The 12,147-nt window shown below is 40.9% G+C and overlaps 1 protein-coding gene across 1 annotated transcript in view; it reads right to left on the reverse strand.

The window, feature by feature from the left end:
• The window catches only part of UTRN (utrophin), a 513,556-nt gene extending 501,825 nt beyond the window's left edge, over positions 1-11,731 (reverse strand). The window contains exon 1 of the mRNA XM_026649537.2: positions 11,638-11,731. Coding sequence (XP_026505322.1) covers positions 11,638-11,731 — 94 coding nt within the window. The remainder of the gene's footprint in view (positions 1-11,637) is intronic.
• Positions 11,732-12,147: the final 416 nt, after the last annotated feature.

Genomic DNA, 12,147 nt, shown 5'->3' on the forward strand with positions numbered 1-12,147 from the left:
AGTACATAATAAACTCAACTTTTGCTTATATCCTCTGAGAAGCTACAAAACATTTTCTCTACTAGTTTTGTCCTATATTATTTAGCAACCCTGGATTTTATCTGCATTATTTTTGACACTACTGTTTACGTTCACAGTAAAGGAATGATCCATATATCAGTATAATTGCATCTGGCAATTTCTGGGTTTGAGGTCTGTTAGCTAGCTTGTGCCTTTTCTTAATGTACAAAGCAGCAAGGCAAAACTTCAAGAATCAACCAATGCCTTTTTGTTGATTTTCTTAAAGAAGTTGCCATAACAATTTAAAAAAAATCGCTTTTTAAATGTCTAAACAATAAAAAGGATCTTTTTTAACAAATAATTCAAATTAGCAGGACCTTTTCCCTCCAGCTGATTTAAAACATTCCAAAACACATTATAGGAAGACCTTGTAAAACATTCTTCTCTCTCAAGTTAGTACTAAGAGAGAATAAACCAAATGAGCAAAACCCACTTACAAGCCCACATTGCTATTTATGATTAGCTTCTTTTACAGAACATCAAGTCACCAAAAAGTAAAAAAACAAAACAATCACACCACTAGAAGTCTGCAACACCAGCAACACAGATTTATTTATATTTAGAATTTAGGCTCAAGCACAGACCTAGAATAGGAAAAGGGCCTTTGTTTTAATTCACTTAGCTGTAAAAGAGTATGTGAATCACATTCCAGGATTAGATCAGGATGCTAAATGGATACTTTGACCTGGAAGCCACATCCTCTACATTTCGCACATTATGATTCACTCAAGCTTCAATGTAAATACCTTTGATATTTAGATCTGAAAAGGACTTTTTAAAACAAAAAATTGTGCTTGTACTATTGTTTACTCCTTTATACCCTATGAAGAAGTCCTGAAAATTTTGGTTTTCTTTGAGGGTGGTTTTGGTTTTTTTGGAAACTAGTTTTACCTTAGAAACATCAGCAGTGTCAAGTCTTGTCTTCCCTTCTTTTGCTGGTGATCCTTCTGGGTGTCACAAGACATGTCTCCACTACAGCCCTAAGTCAACCTATGTTAGGGTGTAATGTAAGTCAGCCTCCCTTCTGTTGGTGGTACAGGTCCTCACCAGGAGCGCTTCCGCCAACTGAAGAGGGGCAGTGTGGGGGGCAGCAGCCGGGGCTTCTCACCTCCGGGAGTGGGGAGCCTCTGTGTAGCAGCCCAGCTGGGAGTGGAGAGCCAGGAGCACCCCTGGTCTAGCTGCCAGGCTCTCTTGTCAATTTCACAGCTCAGCATGGAGCCCTGAAATTGACAAGACAGCCAACAGCCCAAGAAAGTAATGTAGTGTCTGCACAGGCACTGCATCACCCTAACTACACCGACACGTGCTACACCTCTCGTGGAGGTGGTGTTATTATGTCAGTGTAGTAGGGCACTTACATCAGCGGGACAAGACTATATCGTCTGTACACTGATGTAATTAGGTCAACGTAAGCTGCTTTAAATTGACTTAACTATGTAGTATACACCAGGTGACAGACAACATGTCATGTGAGCTCTCAAACTTTTTATCCACATGTAGCCTACATCATTACTCACCATGGAAGTTATAGAAATGTAACATCTCCCATCCCCCTTTGCAGTCTGCCTAAAAATCTCTGCCATTCTCAACTGCTCAGCCTTCACTCGCTTGATTCTTGTGATACCATCATTTCACTAGTTCTACAGTCAAAGGGTTTAGCTAAACTTGGAAAAGTGGTTGAGGTTAGGTCAGGGTTAACTAACACGTTTAAACTAACCCTAACCCCTACCCAGCCCCAACAGATGCAGGTTTAACCACTTTTACCTTGATGTAACCAGTTGAGGTTTACCCTAGAAGGGAGCCTGAGATCATAGAGGTAAAATGTGTTGACCTCTTTCCCTAGTCTAAATGCAATTTAGGGTTAAGGTAAGGTTAATTAAAAAGTATTAGCTAAGCCCTACCTAACCTTGAATACTTTTCCTTGGGTACATCTACACCACAGATGAAGGTGCAATTGCCGCGCTGGTAGGTATACCCACCCCACACTAACTTGGGCAGCATGGATAATCATGGCAGTGAGGATGTGGTGGCGGAGCCTAGCTGTCCTGGTACAAACCCGCCAGGAACTCAGGGTATGTACTCTGGTTGCTGGCCTTCACCAGGGTGCTATTATTTCCTGCACTAGCTCAATGAAAGCTAGCACAAGTATACCTACCTGCACAGCAATTGTACCTTCACTGGTGGTGTAGACATAACCCAGAGAGTCTTCCAGCCTAGAGAGGACCTAGTTTTTTACTCTAGAAATTCAAGTGTGTGTGTGGGAGCGGGGGGGGGTTAAAGAGACAGAATCCTATATTCTTTGTAAATCATAAAGAAGCAAAAATCGGCATAAGCCCAGTTTTTCCTCTTCCTTGGAAGTTCATCCAATATCAACAACTTATATCTTATCATGACACTCTTTCTTCTCTTTCCTTCTTCTAACCCCCAAGTCTACCACAACCCATGGAGCCTTTTGTAGGACCAGGGCTCATGTAGGTGAAAAAAAGCACTCAAAAGAGACTAGCTTGTACTTCCTAGCAACAGTCACATGACACGGCTCAGGATTATAAGCAGTTATAACCCTGCCACATGACAAGGGCCCAATATCCAATGACCCAGGAGCTGCTCTTATATCTTCCTTATTAAAAAACCAAATGCAAACAAAAATAACCAAAAATAAGCACCACAAACTAACACAGCCAATTAATAAGATACACAAATATATCTAGGATGAAAATCAGATCCCCGACAGAAGAGAGGGCTATTCTATCTCCTATCTGTCAATAATTACTATCCCTGAATCTCTAGAACCTTCTGATCAAACTGCCAATTTTGTTCTGAAAATAGTTTTGTCTGCTGTGATCTGTTCATCTGCTGGGGTGAATCTACCACCTGAACCCTGTGTTTGCTGCTTGTCATGTGTTTTAATGTCAGTCAACATGTTACTTCTGTCAGCCCACAAGCATTGTCAGTAACATGGGATGCCCTCAAGGGGAAAAAATAAAAGGGTTCTACTGGGTCCTCTATTCTTTTGTCTAGATATCTTCTGTTACTCCTGTAGGACAGACCCTCAGGAGCATTTCTGAAGTCGTGTGTGTGTGTGTGTGTGTGTGTGTGTGTGTGTGTGTGTGTGTGTGCCGCTTTCTGCTTGGAATCTAACATGCTCTCTCACTCCATCTGAAAAGCTGCTTGGACTAAGGCATTTGCTGGTGTGTAGAGCATGCATTTTCTGCAGAATCCAAATATTTCTACTGTGTGACATTTTTATGAAGCATCACATCACATAAGGAAATACAAGGTATAATATATGACATTTTTCCTGAAGAAAAGAAAATCTACCCTTTTCGGGTGGCAAATGTAATTTACCTTTGCTAGTTTTACCCGATTGCTATCAGTCTCCCGACCCAGGCTGAAAATGAACTGTACAGACTGGCTAGTTTTCAGCATCTTCCCACAGTTACCCTCAGCTGCACTACAGCGGCACGCTCTCTCACAGCAGTGCTGTGCTTGCCACCAGTCACTGGCTGAGAGGTGAACGACTCACTTTTGAATCCCAAACGTAATTCCAGCCTGATTCTCTTGTATGAAATGCATTGATCAACAAATCAAGAAAGGATGATGAAGCCACTATATACGATGCATGCAGTTAAGGCACATTAACTATTTCTTCTCAAAGTTATAGTGTCATGGATAAGAACAGATGAACTCTCTCTTTCACAGAGTTTACTAGGGCATGTATAAATGCTTGAAATCTACTTCATAAATTTCAGTTATATGAAGCCATCTTTAGCAATATGTTCACTGTTTTCATGTCTGCTCTAACCTATGCCATTTTGTACCAACACAGAACACAGCCTAACATTCTATCTACAGTATTAAAACCTAGCATGCTCCAGTAACGGATTACAAATTGGTAGTGCTCAAAATGGTTAAAAAGCAGTTTAGTCTCACTTGTCTAGAGTAACTGAACTGCATCTTACTGAAGGCTTCTACAGCCTTGCACTCCAACACTTTTCTGTGGTTCAGTAAGATGGTTAAAACATAACTGGTCCCATCTGCACAGGCAATCCTACACAATGTTTTAACTGTCAAGCATTACCAAGTTATCACACTGGTCCTGCTTACATCATAGATTTTACTAGTGCAGACAAGACAGAAGAGTGGATGGATGTCTACTTGAACAGAAAACAGAATCCATTCTGTAAAGGAACCAACTTGAGAAATGAATCTACCTTCCTCCCAGCATTCAAACACACACACACACACACACACACACACACATCCCCACTGCATTTATTTGTTATCATATGAAAGTTACTTTACTCAAAGGTATTTTCCCCTCCACTCAGTTAAATCTCATCTTAGAATTTAAAAAAATATTTTTGTCAAACATTTGAATAAACTTCAAGAAAATTCAGTTTCCAAAACTATACAGAGGTTTATACCCAACATATTTTGTTATAAATTATTTAATTTTGTGGAGATGTTTCCATAATCTAATCCATATGGACACCAAACCAACTCATTTGTTACAACCTACATTTTTAAGCAGATACTTCAATCACTTTTTCCATCACTCCTTTAAGATTAATATATAAAAATTTATTACAAAAATCCATTTTACCACATCTTGAGGGTTGAACCATGACTCATCTACTTCCCCTCCAAAACAATTATGCTTTTAATTCAATGGAAGGATAGTCCGGGAGTTAGACCAACTTATTTTTTGAATTACTTGCTTAGTAAGATTTACAATACACTCCCCATCCAGCAATACAATTCACAAACCAGGTCACATAACAGACTGTATTTCAGCCATTCTTGTACTCATAGCTGACTAGAACAGGAAGCATATGGTGCCCTTCAATTAAGGGTCAGAGCATTTCAGTGGAAATACATGAAAGTGACAACATCAAATTCATGGTCAGTCTAGGGAGGATCCCAGTTTCCCACAATGCTGCAAGTACAAAAGGGTTGTTCTTTATTTTTTGTGGGGGGGGGGGGGGGGGGAGGGAGGGAGATTGTTTATCTTTTTACCTCTCATGGTTACAAAAATTACTCTGAGTATAGAGAAAAATATTTCTTTATTTTTCAGTTGGTTACTCTGGAAGGGATAGTCAGCATCAACACCTGCCATCATTATTAGTCAGTTTCCCATGTTGCTCATGTGGGTCCTTTTATACAATGGTAGACAGAAAAGAGTTAGAAAAAATTCCTTGAAAAGCCATGAAAATTGACAGAAGGGCTCAAGGGGAAGCATACAACCTGAAACTACTTACCTAATCGATTTGTAAGAATAAGTTGTATCAAGTTGACTGTATCTCTTTAATGTATTTCAAGATAAAAGGTTAAACAGCAGAGTTGTTGCCAAAAGGAAATAACTAAATGTATACAATTTTTACGTGTTTCTAAATAGCAGAAAACAAAAAATTAAAATGATTGAAACCATCAAGTCACACACTTATAAAAGCTACCAGTGTCATGGGATGGCACAGAGCAGAAAACTGTGTTTGAACAGTTGGAGGAGGCAGGACCCCCATTCTTTCTCCCAGTTAAGGTCCAAACTTAGAAAATCCAAGGCCTCTCTAGCTGGACCAAGTCACTGGAATCAAACCAGCTGAACTGAAGGTCAAATTGTATCGAGCACCACATCCAGACCTTTGAACGAGGCAACAAACCTGTTCCTAAGGCCTGGTCTACACTAACCCCCCAAGTCGAAGTAAGGTACGCAACTTCAGCTACGTGAATAACGTAGCTGAAGTCGACATACCTTACTTCGAACTTACTGCGGTTCAGACGCAGTCCACACGTGGCAGGCAGGCTCTCCCGTCGACTCCGCGGTACTCCTCTCGTTGAGCTGGAGTATCGCAGTCGACGGCGAGCACTTCCTGGTTCGATTTATCGCGTCCAGACCAGACGCGATAAATCGAACCCGGAAGTTCGATTTCCAGCCGCCAAACTAGCGGCTAAGTATAGACCAGCCCTAAGTATACAGAGCTTGTACTCCATGATCCCATTTAGCATCAAGATGTTAAGAAAAAGAGACACAAGAAAGACATTGCAAGATTAAACCCACTCAGGGAAGAATGTTTATTTCTGATTTCCTGATGCAAGACCATCTCATACCCAATAGATTATATTTATACACTCAACTGAAAACTCCTTACACAGAGAAACAGTTTGTGCATTTGCCTGAACAGCCAGTACATAACTCATCGCTCCTAAAAAGGTTTTGGATAAGTAGAATGCAAAAGGAACTGTAGACAGGGCTGGCTCCAGACACCAGCACAGGAAGCAGGTGCTTGGGGCGGCCAATGGAAAGGGGCGGCACGTCCGGGTCTTCAGTGGCAATTCGGTGGCGGGTCCCTCAGTCCCTCTCGGAGGGAAGGACCAGCCGCCGAATTCCCGCTGAGGAATGAAGCGGCGCGGTAGAGCTGCCGCCGAAGTGCCGCCAATCACGGCTTTATGGGTTTTTTTGGTTTTTTCGCCACTTGGAGCGGCAAATAAGCTGGAGCCAGCCCTGACTGTAGAAAAATGAAATATTTTACACAACCCGACTTACCCGTGTACCACCCTACCAGTAGATATCACAGAATCCAAGAGCTTAGAAAGATTCAAAAGAAGATTCGATCTTCAGAAATGTAATAAGACTATCCCATTCAATCAGATTAAAAAAAAATTAGTATTGCAATAAACCCCCATGTTTCAAGGCATAAGATGGCCTCTAATTAGAAACAGCCACTATAGAGAAGTTATTCCATAACTGCCCACTATAGGGTTTCCTTACGCTTTTCTGAAACATCTAGTACTGGCTCTTTTCAGACATGGGGCACTGGACTAGACACATGTCTGGTTTGAATTTTTACATACTGTTGTATGTAGTGGATCACACAGGCATGTAGCATGCGCGCTCTAGAGCATAGGTCAGACTCAGCTGGGCCTTGCAACAAGTGCACAAATGCACTTTTATGGCTAACCCAAGCCACCACCCGTGCCACTGTGACCACATTGCTATTTTTAGCATGCTAGCTTGAGCACAAGTAGCACGCGTCTGTCTAGCCACACTGAGAAGCACACTCCCAGGTGCAGTTGTAGACATGTCCTTAGAGAAATAAGAGTCTTCCTAACAGTTTGGGTTTTTTTAATATTTGTGTTTAATACAAGGGTTTAGTCTAGTTTGTTTGGGAGTTTTTTGCCTAGAACAGTTTAATCCAGTCCTAGCTCATACTGTCAAATATCGTTTTTCAGAAAAAAATTAGGGTGATCTATAGAAGTGGCTCTCAATCAGGGGCACATATACCCCTGGGGAGTACACCAAGGTCTTCCAGGGGGTATATCAACTCATCTAGATATTTGCCTAGTTTTACAACAGGCTACATGAAAAGCAGTAGCAAACTCAGTACAAACTAAAATTTAATACAGACTATGACGGTGCTACCCATAAGGCTTTATGGAAATATGCTTCTGTATGTACATATATAACATAACTAGAAAGTGTTTTATGCTACATATGCCATGTAACATATCTCCGTAAAGGTTATGATCTACTGAATCTATTAATCCTATGTGTATACATGTATCTGAAGTTATGAATATTGGCTGCATACTTGTTTGATTCTAAGTAGGCTGTAGTGAAGCAGTTGGTCAGCTTCCTGAGAAAAGACTATTCTCAGTAAGTGCCCCATCAAGAAACACTTCAGCCAACAATGAACTTGGAGACACCAATCCACATGTAGGCTTTCCCAGGAATGTGGCTTGGCTGGTAAGGAACTCAGTCATGCATGGACATGTGACTTGCCCAGGTGACTCCAATACTCCATTTTGTAGCTGGACTTTGCATAGGAGAGAGGAGGAGGTCTCCACCCACAAGAGAAAGTCTATTTAAACCCCTGGGAGATCCCTCCATTTTGTCTTCAGCTGGCTAAAAGGACAGCCTCTCCACCACCTGAAAGAAACTGGAACAAAGGACAGTGATTGCAAGGGGTGTGAGTGATTGCTGGACCCAGACTAAAAGGAGATTAGTCTGTAAAAGGAAGCATTCTGGAACTGGTGAGGATCTTATCTGTATTTGGTTTCTTACTGTATTAGACAGACTTGCATGTTTTATTTTATTTTACTGGGTAATTCACTTTGTTCTGTCTGTCACTACTTGGAACCACTTAAATCCTACTTTCTGTATTTAATAAAATCACTTTTTACTTATTAATTAACCCAGAGTATGTATTAATACCGGGGGGAGGGGGGGGCAAACAGCTGTGCATCTCTCTCTATCAGTGTTATAGAGGGCGAACAATTTATGAGTTTACCCTATATAAGCTTTAAACAGGGTAAAATGGATTTATTTGGATTTAGACCCCACTGGGAGTTGGGCATTTGAGTGTTAAAGACAAAAACACTTCTGTAAGCTGCTTTCAGGTAAGCCTACAGCTGTTAGGGGATGTGATTCAGACCTGGGTCTGGGTTTGCAGCAGGCTAGCGAGTCTGGCTCAAACCAGGCAGGGCACTGAAGTCCTAAGCTGACGGGGCAGGAAGGCAGGGGCAGAGGTAGTCTTGGCACATCAGGTGGCAGCTCCCAAGAGGGTTTCTGTGATCCAACCCATCACACAGACAATGACTTGTTTATATTGTTCTATATCAGTGGTTCTCAAACTGTGGGTCGGGACCCCAAAGTGGGTCACGACCCCATTTTAATGGGGTCACCTAGACTTGCTGGGGCTCGAGGTTGAAGCCCAAGCCCCACTGCCCGGGGCCGAAGCCTGAGGGATTCAGCCCTGGGTAGTGGGCGGGGCTCCAGTTACAAGCCCCCTGGCTGGGGCTGAAGCCCCCTACCCCACCCAGGGCAGTGGGAATCAGGCAGACTCAGGCTTCAGTCCCCCCCCTCCCCCTTCCTGGGCTCATGTAGTAATTTTTGTTGTAAGAAGGGGGTCGCGGTGAAGTGACATTTGAGAACTCTTGCTCTATATACTGAAATGTACGTACAATATTTATATTCCAATTGATTTTATAATGATATGGTAAAAATGAGAAAGTAAACAATTTTTAGTAATAGTGTGCTGTGACACTTTTGTATTTTTATATCTGATTCTGTAAGCACGTAGTTCCTAAGTGAGGTGTAACTTGGGGTATGCAAGACAAAACTGACCTCTGAAAGGTGTATAGTAGTCTGGAGGGGTTGAGAGCCATTGATCTATAGCACCCAAAAGGGAGTCAAAGCCTGGAAAATTTACAGATCTGTGCATTTGCTACAGTCAAACCAACATTAAACCGCATAGTCAAAGCATTACAAACTGCAGCTTTCTATACCTAACTCTGAAAAAGATTTGGGGGTTGTGGTGGATAATCATCTGAACATGAGCTTCCAATGCAACGCTGTGACCAAAAGGACTAATGCAATCCTTGAATGCATAAGCAGATGAATCATGAGTGGGGTAGAGAGATGATTTTACCTCTGTATTTGGCACTGCTGCTGGAATACTGTGTCTAGTCCTGGTGCCCACAATTCAAGAAGGATGTTGAGAAATTGGGGATGGCTCAGAGGAGAGCAACAAGAACGATTAAAATCAAGATTGGATGTTTTTCTAAAAAATATAGTCTAGCATGTGGGGGAAGGTGGGGAAGCAGGGATAGTTCTGTGACCTGTGTTATACAGGAAGTCAGATTAGTTGATCACAATGGTCCTTACTGGCCTTGGAATCTATGAATTTCTGCTAAAAAGAAGATCTCTCCCTCGTTTTTCCCATCTTCTATCCTGTTTCACTTCCAGTCCTTTGATTATCCATCTATATCCTGAAAGGTCTTTTCCTCTCTAACCTTTCTCTCTCTCTCTCTCTTTCACCCTTTCAATGTTTCCATTTACTGTTTCACTAAAACTCCCTCATTCTTTGTTTAAAGAAATGTTTCCTTTTTTAATTTAGCTTCTTTTCTCGATCTTCAGTGTTTCCCCTGAGAAGATCTAAAGGAATGCAACTCACAGCTAATCTGTGGATGAACTAAACTCTTGAGAGCTTTCACAAAGGCAGCGTTCATCAATTAACAAAACACACTACTTACAATGTCTTCTTCCCCCAAGCCTGTACTCTAGGAAAAACAGATACAAACGAGTCCTCAAAAACAGCTTTTCATTCAAGATGTAGAAAAGCAGAGCTCAAAATGTTCCTTCTGATTAAAAGTCCAGGCTCAAGACAAACCTCCCAAAGTTTTTCTAGCCCTGGCAGATCAAGAGATCTGACCTTAGACATGACCTACTTCTGATTAACATTTTGTTTTTTATTTCACTTCAGCTTTAGTAAGTCTTCAGCTCTCCAAAGTCTGTGGAGCATTGTTAGCCAAACCCGTAGATCCAACTCCTACTGAAATCAACAAGCATGCCGAGAAATTTCTATTGATTTAAATGGGAGTGGATTGAGCCTTTAAAGATTAAGGGCCAGATGCAGATCTTATTTAACTAGTATAAATGCAGACCAACTCCATTGCTCCAAATTTACGCAGACGTAAGCAAAATCAAGAATCTGATCCCACTACTTTATTCTACTGGAAATCGGGGATTCCTCTTCTAAAACAGCACAGGAACATTGGTTTCTTGCTTTAGCAGTTCACAATTCCGCAGCAAAAAATTGGGTCAAAACTGAAATTAAATAAAAGCAATGGGTCAAACTCTCTGCTGTTCGGCTGGTTTTGCTGGTTTGAAGTCAATGGACCTGTGCCAATTTACATCCAGCAGGTAATCAGCGTGAGGCAACTATCTCAGATCTGATGCCTTGCCATAGCTAGAGTACTATCCAAAAAACTGGAATTCAGAGATATGGGAGTCTTTAATCTGTTCCTGCTCTAGCTTTTTTAGTCCTGATTCCATCCCTCAGAGCACTAGAATTTTCAATTCCTAAAGGGGTTTAAAACAGGAAAAGAACATGTGCCCAGTTTTCTCTCCCCCAAAAGACCCATCTGGGTTATTTTCATCAGTTGCAGCAAATCTCATTCGTTTGTCTCAAAACATTAAAAGGTGCATTTTTTCAACTTTGATTTTAAAAAAATCATTTTAGCAACTGTGCTGAAATGTGAAGGGGGATAAAGGATGTACAATCCAATATACTCAAATCACAATAAGCAGAACTTTATTATATATGCCCAATTGGATAATCAAATCCTAAAGATCTAGTGTCTCTCTCTCAGCTAACAGGAAATGTCAGCAAGACTTTCCAATCTTGTCTATACTCATTTTTCATACTGTAAAATGTATTTTCAAGGAAGTCAGTCAGTGAAATCAGTGAAAGAGTAGACATAATTTTAATAACTTTCTTCACCAAGTTAACACTTTAAATTAAAATATAGATATAGATATAGATATCAATGCCAAAAGGTGTTATGTGACAAACGTCTAGCAGCAAATGTTAACCAGCCACAATTCACATAGTGCTTGCAGCGGAGTTGTGCCACAAAAACAGCAAATTGTAAACTATCCTTCCCTTGGACTGTTTCCTGCCATGCCTTTAATGGCATAATGCTATTAGACTAAGAAAAACTGATAAAAAAAAATGACTAGAAAATTTTTGTATTATCTCCACTCTTGGAAATATATTTGAAACTTAAATATGCACTCACCTGGTGGAAGAGAACAAGCCTGGATATCTGTATGCCCAAGAAAAGCAAACGTATACTTTTTCCACTGAACTCTTTTGACTGTCTGAATGCTCATGATCAAGCTTAATGTTTTAAAAACAGGAAAAGTGAAGATGCAGAGGAAGTGCACACCAATAACAGCATGAGAACTGCATGCCGGGATTTTTGGAGGGGGAGTAGAGGAGAGAATTGGTTTTTCTATGAAAGAACTGGACTTAAACTCAACCACAACGTGAACCACTCAGGAAACACGTAAGCCTTTTACAGTTGAAGAACGTACGCAAACAATGTAGACGAACTAATTAAAGGTGCCCCCGTGTAACAATTTACCAATACAGTGTTTGTGTTCTTGACAAAAATAAACTTTGTCTTTCTGTTTTCAAAGCAGCAGTTGTACATACTGAAAGTAGCAAAAAATCTGTGGCAATTCTCCTATGCTGTTCTAGACTGTTGAAATTTCATGGAACATCCTTTAAAGGCTATACAAATATT

This window comes from Terrapene carolina, unplaced genomic scaffold, assembly GCF_002925995.2.
Source record: "Terrapene carolina triunguis isolate 2854851 unplaced genomic scaffold, T_m_triunguis-2.0 Scaffold85, whole genome shotgun sequence".
NCBI classification, from domain to species: domain Eukaryota; kingdom Metazoa; phylum Chordata; order Testudines; family Emydidae; genus Terrapene; species Terrapene triunguis.